Source organism: Plectropomus leopardus, chromosome 14 (assembly GCF_008729295.1).
Source record: "Plectropomus leopardus isolate mb chromosome 14, YSFRI_Pleo_2.0, whole genome shotgun sequence".
Lineage (NCBI taxonomy): Eukaryota > Metazoa > Chordata > Actinopteri > Perciformes > Serranidae > Plectropomus > Plectropomus leopardus.
In genome coordinates, this window is record NC_056476.1 from 710,318 (window position 1) to 720,609 (window position 10,292).

Here is a 10,292-nt window from a genome sequence, read left to right on the forward strand (position 1 = left end):
TTTTAAACATCGACATAAAAGAACAAAGAGGAAGAAGAAGCAGACAGAAAACACTTCAAACGTTCACTTGCTCGTGATAATTTCATAATTTTGTCCAATCAGGTCTGTGATGAGTTTTAACATAATTTTATGATAAACTCCTGAAGATCTCCTAATAGATCAAACTCTGTGGTGCTGATTAAAATTCACAGTTTGACATTTTATGTAAAATAATTGATCTTTTATTCCATCTTTGACTTCATGGTCGTGGCCTTCAGATAATCCGTATCTCGGAGAGCAGGAGCTGTGTCGGGGTCTCTAATCTGTTGGCTCCACCGAGTGTTGCTTTGTTGTCACAGCAGCAGTTTGCAGCTTCGCATGTCGGCTGCAGAAAGTAAAAACAGCAGGAGTGAGTCCGCCTTTAGCTGCTATTGATTCAACAACCCTCATTAATCAATCAGCAATCTGGGAGTTTAATCAATCAGCCAGCGACAAGGTGTTTCATTTGCCATTTCTCAAGAGAGCAAGATGAGTTCAATAAAAATGTATTTTATCTGAAATTTGTATATAGTGCTGGAAAAGAAAAATATTCACGATGGTTTTGCATGAGAATCTGATATTGGGAGAAATTTATAAAAAATATATACAATCTGGAATCTGGAAAATACAAATCTGGGGATAAAGAGCTTTATTTTAGTAAATAAGACCGACTTATTTTATTCTATATTATTTAATTTTTAACATCTATTGAAATAATAAAAGGCATAAAATGAAATATGTATATGACCTGCAGACTTTCTATATTTCTAATGAATCTTGAAAAAATGTAAAACCCTTGAAGACATGTTTAAAGAAATATTTGGTTGCAATGGATGATGATTTTTAATTTATTAAATTCACAAAGTTGACTTTGTTTTATTTGATTTTTTTTCCTTTTACATTCTCTTTCATGTATACTTTTTTATTTTATTTTACAGAGTATTTTTATTTATAGAATAAATGAAAAAGAATATATGTATATATTTTTTTTTTAAATATGTGGTTATCAGTGGAAGATTTTTATTTTATTGTATTTTATTTATTTATTTATTTTTTTTATTTTTTAGGCCTGTCCACCCTCCTCGCAGTAGATGGCGGAAGTGGTTCCCTTCGATGTTCGCCCACTTCCGTTTCACCAAACTAAAGAAGAAGACGAAGCGGAAGCAGCCCGGTAGCTTCTTGCTAACTCGTTAGCACCTCATGTTTCTGAGCTGGAACTTTGTCTGAAAGTCAAAATGAACAAACTGAATAAATCTCAGGAGTTTGACTCGTATGAGATCGAGGAGCCGAGCGATGAGGAGAGAGCAGAGAGCAGGTAGGAAAATAACAAAAGTTAAAAAACGCTGTAGCGTTAGCACCTTAAGGCTAACGAGCCGCTGCTAGCTGAATGCTAACATGTAAACAAACCGGTTCAGACTGAAAAACAAGATCAAATGTTTCTCCGCGCAAGTCTTTTTTTTTATTAAAGTAATAAGTACACATATAATATAAAATGTGAAAATGACGGCCGTTAGTTTTAATTCTACCGTTGATGAAGAGATAGAAACATGATGTTTATGCAGACATTTAATCAGTGTTAGTATTATTTTCTGTCAGACATTGAACTGACAAATATACTGCAGAACAGCATCACAGACTGGAGGACCTATTCTGCTGAAACTCACAGAGGTCCAGGTACTAAAATGTCCTCACAGCAAAGGTCCGAGCCTCAAACCTAAAATCAATATCAACATTAACTGAACATTTTACTTTGATTATGATTAATGAACGATTATTTTGCCTTTTGCTTTTTTTGGGCGAGTTTGGAGTCTTTTGGCCTCATAGTTCACTGACTCAGTGTCATGTGACCATGGTGTGTTGGAGTGTAATAAACATATGATTTATTATTATTTTATTAAACTTTCCAGCATTAATAAAAAATGAAAAACTCCATCTTAAACAAACTTCAGTAAAATTGAAGCACATTGTGCTGATAATAGGCCGACCTCTCCTGACTGCAGGACTCTGACTTCAGCTTCCTTCTGTCAAACTTCTGTGCTATTAATCATTTTACTCAGGAATTAAAAACTTTTGAGTCGGCCTACTTCTCCTATAGCTGCCAACAGCCTGCCGACATTCACAGTTAGAGAAAGGCTGAAAATAAGCTCATGTGCTTGTGGCCCCGGGCCCCCAAAACATTACATCTGCCCCTGGTAATAATAATGAGAGCTCAGTGCGAGCGGCCGGATGAGACACGGAGCGATGCGTCCTGCTGTTTCTAAATAATTCATCCAAAGTCTGATTAAAGCTGAAACTAACACAAATCACAGAAGCTGCAGTAAAAAACGGAACAAATCTCCAACTTTCTTTATCTATCTTTTTTTATCTCTTTTTCACAAATAATATTAACTTTAGCATTAACAACAGAAACAATCAATAATAGTCTTCCCAACATGAATATTACTCAGAAAGTTAATAATTAAATAGATTAAATTTGCTGCAATAAAAATGGCTGAGCTGAGATGAATACTTTATTATATTGATGATAATTATGTCCTCTGGGGACATAATTTGTGGTTGAAAAATGATCATAAATAGCAAGATATCACAATATGTGATGGCAATACTCAGCACATTTAAAACTGCGGTGAATAATGAACTGACTAATCAAAGGAACAGCAAAGAGTCAGTTTGTTGAAAAACGGCTAAAACAAATTGACCATCTCTCTTCGTGAGGAGGGGTGCTGAGAATTGAGGCTAGATTTGTATTTTCTTTAACTGGACCTTAAACTTCTGTCTCGCTGTGTCTCAGTTCAGAGGACGAGCTGGACGTGCTGCTGAACGGGACGCCGCAGCAGAAGAAGAAGTTGATCAGAGAGTATCTGACGGGGGAGAGCGAGTCGTCCAGCGGCGATGAGTTCGAGAAGGAGATGGAGGCGGAGCTCAGCTCCACCATCAAGACCATGGAGGGAACCTGGGGACCAGCAGCAGGTAACAGCGACCTGTGGGGTCCGTGAAAAAGAAGAACGTTTGTATGTTAATCTATTAAAGTGAAGCAGAGAGTTCTGTCTTAACCCACTGAGCCTGCTCTGTGAGGCAAAACCTTGTTGTGGAAGCATTCCTGATATTAGTGCGTTTATTCTCCAGCAGGAACCTCAGGAGGCGGCGGCGGTCTAGAACGTCCTAACTGTCTGACGTATGATGAGGTTTATTTTGACTCGGACTCAGATGGGGAGGACACACCAAGTAAGCGTGAATATTTCCCAACATCAGTTTTCCTCCTTTCTGCAACATGTAAACATGTCACGACCATGAACCGTGACCTCTGACCTCATTAACATGAATTTAAAACCGGGCCGCTTTTCTTAACCCTCAGGGACTGTTAGACACATTTTACATGCTCTAATTCTGCGATAATTGTGTGTGTGTTGATGCATGTGTCCTAAATGTAGTCCAGATTGTGTATCTGAGTGTAATCAGTGAATTTGTGCAATATCTTACTGTTGTTGTTGGGGTGTGGGCGTGTATGTGTGTGTGTGTGTGTGTGTGTGTGTGTGTGTGTGTACTTGGGCGTGTGCGTAGGGAGTGGGGTGGGGTATGAATGTGATTTTCGTGCGGGGAGTGGGGAAGGATGGGATTGATTTTAATCTGTAAAGCACTTTGTGTTACTTTTTTGTATGAAAAGCACTTTATTAATAAAGTTTGATTTGATTTGATTTGATTTGCAGCTCAGCTCCAACAATAAGTCTAAAATACACTGTGGAAACTAAATAGTTACATTCAGACTGTTCAGGTCCAAAAATGCTCCATTGAAACCCATTCAAACTGACATTTTTGATCCCACAGCCATCAGAGCAGAAAAACAGGACTTGTATTATTTCTGGGTGTCATTCTGGGCTTTTGACTCTGAATTTGTCATTTTGACTATTTTCCACCTGATGAGGTCATTTTGACCATATTTGGCATCTGGAGGAAATACATGCTATTTCCACTAGGTGACCTGTCACAGTCAATGTAGCTGCTGATCACTGACATATCCCAGACTGTCAGCAGCTACACTCACACACTGACATATCCCAGACTGTCAGCAGCTACACTCACACACTGACATATCCCAGACTGTCAGCAGCTACACTCACACACTGACATATCCCAGACTGTCAGCAGCTAAAAACAAATCCACTCAGCATGTAGTTTATTGAAAAAAATATAGTTTTTTCAATCTAAAATCATAATGGCATCCTCACAACAACCTGACATTTAAAGGGTTGAAGTTCTGAAAATTAATGAATATTTGAAATTTATGATTTGAACTGATGTTGTTTAAAAATAAAGTCAATTAAGGTAGAAAATAATATTAATTTATAATATTTTTTAAAGCTTGATTCTGAAAAGCACATTTTGTGTGCAGAGCAAACACACTGCTATTGTGTGTGATATTAAAGCGGGCCCTAAAGGGTTAATTCTTCTGCAGGCAACTCCGCCAGCCGGAGGCGGAAACAGCGGGTCATACCGACCAATGACGAGCTGCTGTACGACCCCGACGAGGACGACAGGGACCAGGCCTGGGTGGACGCCAGGAGACAGTAAGACGCCCTGATTTTATTAACCATTTGTTTCTCCAGGCCAGATTTTTGTCACTCAGCCTGATGTCTCGCTCTGTGCAGTTATAACAGCAGGAAGCGACCAGCTGCAGGGTCTCGGTCGCAGCCTCGTGGGTCTCGGGGTTTACCGAACAGCGACGCCGTCCTCAACTGTCCCGCCTGCATGACCACGCTGTGCCTGGACTGTCAGAGGTGAGACTCCACAGCAAGCAGAGGCGGAGTTTGTTTGTTAGCACTGAAGCATCTTTGAAACCTGGAGCGACATCACTTTTCTTGTACTGCTTTCAGACGCCTTTGACGAGTATTTAACCTTTGACCCCTGAGCACATTGGTGCGATGTCTTTCAGAAACATGGGAAAAAAGGCAGTAAGCAATTTGGTGAGAAATATTCCACAAACTGCAAGAAATTAGTGGATTTAAAAAATAATTTTTAAAAAGCTAGGGAAAAGCTATATTTATAATTATCATAATTACATATTTAAAATTATGTTATGTAATTATTGTATGTTATAAAGCACTTTTTGTAGGTTATTATTATTATTATCATCATCATTATTATTTGGCAAGGCAGCTTTATTTGTATAGCTCATTTTGTACAACAGGGCAATTTAAACAAATCAAATTCAATTCAAATAAAAATCACCATTAAAAAAGCAAAAGTGCAGACAAGAGGTTAAAAATAAAAATAATATTTGAGGAAAGTTTCTTATACTTTTTACTAATTTGGACATTTTTGTCTCATTTCTACTTTTATTGCTCATTGCTGTCTTTCCATTTTTCGAAAGAAATCAAGAAGATTTGCTCAAATTTCAAAGGGTTAATTGTTTCATCTCTTAATTATTGGGAGTTTGGAGATGACTCTTCTCACCAGAACTAATCAAAACAGTCCAATACTCGATCATCAACTTGGATTAATAATTTGAAGTTAATAACCGGTCAAACATTTTCTTATTTCAGCCTCTCCGCTCCTGTTTGATATCATTGTAATCTGAATATTTTGGGGTTTCGGAATAATTATTTAAACAAGACAACTGAAGTCACTTAAATTATAGATTAAACACTAAATTTACAAAAAAGAATCAGCAGATGATAAAAACTGTCCGTTGCTGCCCTGAAATGATTTTCGTTGATGTTAATTCTGCAGTCGTGTAAAAACTCGTTGGCTGATTTCATCCTCGTCGTTTCATCGTAAATCAGAGTGACAGAAGTTTGTTTGTTGTTTCCTCTCAGGCATGAAAAGTACCGAACGCAGTACCGAGCGATGTTCGTCATGAACTGCGCCGTGAAGAGAGACGAGGTGCTGCGCTACAAAACCCAGACGGAGGCGAAACAGAGGAGGAGGAAGAGGAGGCGGGGACAGAGGACGGGCACGGAAGTGGACGAGACGCCGGACCCGGCGCCGGCGGGGATGGACGCCGACGAGATTTACCATCCGGTTCAGTGCACCGAGTGCTCCACCGAGGTGGCCGTGTTCGATAAAGACGAGGTGTACCACTTCTTCAACATCCTGGCCAGCCACTGCTGAGACGAGCCGAGACAGACACGCAGACGATTTCTTATTATTTCATCCAGTTTGTCTGAGATGTTTCATGTTTCAGCTCGCAGCAGCTTTTCAGAAGAAGAAGAAGAAGAAGAAGAAGAAGAAGAAGCAGCAGCGCGATGATGATGTCTGACTGAGAGGGAAGAATCACTCTGCAGTCGCTCCGAGTGGATCCAGAATCAGCTCAAAAACACTCCAAAACGAAAATGTAGGTGGTCAAAAAAAATCAGGACAGACGTGAAAAATGTCAGGAGGACGTTGTCCATCTGACATTTTTAATCCCTTTGAATCTTGGACAGTCCTTTCAAATTCCCGAGAAGAAGGCAATGAGTGACTTCAGAAGAAATAACCAAAATTAGCAAGAAATTAGTAAAAAGTACAAGAAAATAACAAGCAAAAAAAGGGGGAAAGTAAAAAAAAAAAGTGCCAAAAAAATTATCAAAGTAATTTCAAATGGATAATTATGTTGATCAGAAATATAATTTTCTATACAAAATATTTTTCTAAATTTAATAATTTCTTGCAATATGTGAGACATTTCTTGTCAAGTTGCTCATTGCCTCTTTTTTTTTTGCTGGAGGTTTAAGGTTTAAATACTCACGTTAGGTGTCTGAACGCAGCACAAGAAAACTCATGCAGATCCAGGTTACAAAGGGTTAAAAGCTCCCAAACTCTGGAGTGAGACCAAAAATCTGCTTGTTGCAGCTGTGACGGTCAGTACAGTAAATTTTAAAGCTGATACTCATAATTGAAAATCACAAAAGCTGGAGAGCTGTATTTTGTTATCGGTTGATCCCTTTTTTTTTTGACCTGCATACATTTCGAATAAAACTTCCTGGTTACACTTTACCCAAAACCCCCTATTTTGCATTCGTACGTTGTATGTAAATATTGATTAGATGGCTTATAAGCAGCTATAAACTGGTATTCATGCTCTTCCAAAAGTTGCGGCTGCTGTATGAGCAAACACTGACTGACTACAGTAAAACACAGCTGTGATATTAATATTAAACATGTTTTATGAGGGACATTATCACTTTTTACCATACTGTACATTAATAAACTATTAAAAGTGTCTTCATATCTGCTTATAAATACATTGTTAGGTGTTATTTGTAAATTGCTGATGAATGCTAAATGGGGGATTAACGTAGTTGTGACCAAGAAACGTGAGAGCAACATTTTACACGTGTAAATAAACTTGTAAGAGCTTTCTGTTGAACAAACTATGTATTCTTGTTATTTATATGCTGACATATACAGTACTGTGCTTATGCCAATACCAACATAGCATGAAAACAGTAACATCAAGCATTTTTTTGGTATAGCTCTCATGACAATCATAGGGATCATAGGTTTTCCTCCTTATAGTGTCGGGATGCACGATATTGGATTTCTTTAGCCACTATTGTAGTGATCATCAATAGGGCTTAACTGATATTGGTTTTTCAGAGCCAATAACAATTATTAGTTCTTAATGAGACCAATAACCAGTATTTGGAACTGATGTGCATTCACACTAAAAATGAAAAATGTGTATGAAACCTGTAAAAAACAAACAAAAAAAAAAGGAATTATAGCCAAATAATAACATTCTGACCAGTTCAAGGGTTCCATAAAAAAGACAAATAATATTTTTGTAAGACAAAAATGGACTTGATAGTAAAATTAAAAAAAATAATAATACAGGTCTTAAAATGTGAAAAAAAAGAAAGAAAAGACGGAACACAGTCCCCAATTTTATAAATCTAGTTTAATAAAAATAAAACATATTTCACTCTGAATAATAAAGTGTTCTCACACTCAGTTGGTACATTATACAAAATGGTACAAAGGCAGCATAAAAGCAGCAGTGTATGTAAAACAAATTATAACAAAATAATTACATTCTGACCAGTTCAAGGGTTCAATTATAAAAAAGACAATAATTTATAGTAAGCTCTGGAAGTGTGAAAACAGAAACTAAATGACAGGTGGATCTTAGTCACTAATTTTATAAAACTATTTTAATAAAAAATAAAGTGTTCCCACACTCAGTCGGTACATTATTTTGAAATCAGGATGTTGGAACTCCCTGATTGCGTCAGAGCCGAACGGCCGAACCGCGAGCTGTGATTGGCTTAAAAATGAGCACCTCATTATTTTACGTCTTACGTCACCAGCCAATATTCTACTACGATTCACGCACGACAGAAAAAAACAGAAGAAAGGAAAATAAGTTGGCGTAGTTGAAGTTGGAGCCATGGCCCTGGGTGACTGTTGGAAGCAGTTGTCGTGGTTTTACTACCAGTACCTCCTGGTGACGGCGCTGTACATGCTGGAGCCGTGGGAGCGGACCGTCTTCAGTATCCTTTACCGACTCTAACTACTTCACGGCGAGCTAACGAGCTAACGTTAGCCCCGGGGACGTCAGCGCGGCTAACCCAGCTTCTCGCTCTGATACGTAACACTAACTAATGTATAAAAATGTTTAAATTGTGTTGTGATCAACATTTAGGAAGTTATATAAAATTCGGCATATAAAAATGCAATTTACCCGACGTTCATTGTTTTCGTTGAAACGGAAATCAATCAAAAGTGATCGCCCGTCGCTACCATGCTTGAAGACAGGGTGTATTTTTTGACAAATCTGCATGAATATTTCATTTTTTAAATATGCCGAATTTAGAGACAACCCCTAGACATTATGAAAACATGTTACATTTTCTTTCACACGGTGCGTATATTTACCTACAAGTGAATAATCTTTAAATACATAGAATTTTAAAGGGAGTCTTGCGTGATTAACTAATCTTCATTCTGTATGCTAATTTGTTTTGCAGAAGAAAAAAAGCACATTTTTAAAAAGCAAATCCTTCATATTTGAACGCCGAATTAAAGACTGCCCATTGATATGTTAAAAGGTGTCTCAAAAATTGCTATATTACTCTCGCATGTTTGCTTGTGAGTCAAAATGCGTTTAAGTAGTAAAATTGTCAACGGAATTCGGTATTCGGGCATTTGCCCGGATACGTTAACACTCACTTTTGTAATGAAGAAACATATTTAAATTGTGTTGTGAATATCAGTTAAAGCTTTTTAAAAATGTCAAGCGCTTTATGACAAATTCGGCTTTAGGACTTTATAATTTCGGGGTCCCTCACAGTTTTCATTGAAACAGAAATGAATCAAAAGTGAGCGTCAGTATCTGACATATTGATTACAAATCAGAATCTTAACAAAACTGATTGATGTTTTTATTTTTTAATAATGCCGAATTAAGCAACCACCCCTGTAATTGTTTTTAAAAACGTGTTTAATTTTGTTCCATGCGATATGTGCATTTCCCTTTAGATGAAGAATCTTTAAATACATATCATTTTAAACGGCGGTATTGACTCTTAAAAGAGTTGAAAAACTAATATGAAGAACATCAGTTCCTCTATATTTGTGTGCCGAATTAAAGACTCTTCATCAGTGGGTCAGAGACGGCTTTTAACTGTGTGCTACTTTCCTCGTGAGGAAAGACGCGTTAAAGAGGTAGATTTTTTAATGGAGTTTGGCATGTGGGGACTTAAAGAAGTCGAGGCTAAGCTAACTGCAGCCGTTTAATCATGTGACATATTACAGTGAATACAGTAGCCTGTAGCATCTGCTTAACCCTTTGAAACCCGGAGTTACATCGCTTTTCTTGTGCTGCTTTCAGACGCTTTTCACACTTATTTAACCCTTTAAAATGAAGCACATACACACACAAAAACATGGAAAAAGGGCAACAAGCAACTTGGTGAGACATGTTCCACATATTGTGAAAAACTGGCAGATTTAGAAAATTATTTTTAAGAAGTGAGAGGGAAATGTCCAGGGGAAAAGGGGGAAAGAAAGTCAAGAGAAAAAATGATAATTAGATTTGAATTATAAGCACTTTTTCTGGGACATTTCCCTGTTTTTTGTTGTTGTTCTGTATTTGTTTATTGTTTTCCTTTTTGGAAACTAGTTTTAATGTTGTTGGGTTTTTTTGGGGGGGGGTTGTTCTTTTTTATTATATATTACTATTTTTTGGTTAATTTAAGTTTCTCAGAGGAACCTAAAAGCATGAAAATGAACCAAATGTCTTGAAAAAGACAAATATAACCCAAAAATATAACAGTTTGTGTGTAAATAAGTAAGTG

At 37.3% G+C, this 10,292-nt stretch overlaps 1 protein-coding gene and 1 long non-coding RNA gene across 3 annotated transcripts; both read left to right on the forward strand.

Annotated features, from left to right (window-relative positions):
* The first annotated feature begins 1,122 nt into the window (after positions 1 to 1,122).
* LOC121954132 (e2f-associated phosphoprotein) lies at positions 1,123 to 6,219 on the forward strand. 2 transcript variants are annotated; one of them, XM_042501470.1, is made up of 6 exons: positions 1,123 to 1,333; positions 2,810 to 2,988; positions 3,148 to 3,243; positions 4,472 to 4,583; positions 4,665 to 4,793; positions 5,832 to 6,219. In XM_042501470.1, exons 1-6 carry the CDS (start codon positions 1,254 to 1,256, stop codon positions 6,124 to 6,126), a joined length of 891 nt encoding a protein of 296 aa, XP_042357404.1. In that variant the 5' UTR covers positions 1,123 to 1,253; the 3' UTR covers positions 6,127 to 6,219. The 2 variants fall into 2 exon arrangements, with proteins under 2 accessions (XP_042357404.1, XP_042357403.1); XM_042501469.1 differs by having other exon boundaries at positions 1,124 to 1,333; positions 3,145 to 3,243.
* A 14-nt stretch (positions 6,220 to 6,233) lies between these two features.
* On the forward strand, positions 6,234 to 7,367 carry LOC121954135. The gene is made up of 2 exons (XR_006106542.1): positions 6,234 to 6,689; positions 6,768 to 7,367. It is a non-coding gene; the product is annotated as an uncharacterized LOC121954135 (long non-coding RNA).
* Positions 7,368 to 10,292: the final 2,925 nt, after the last annotated feature.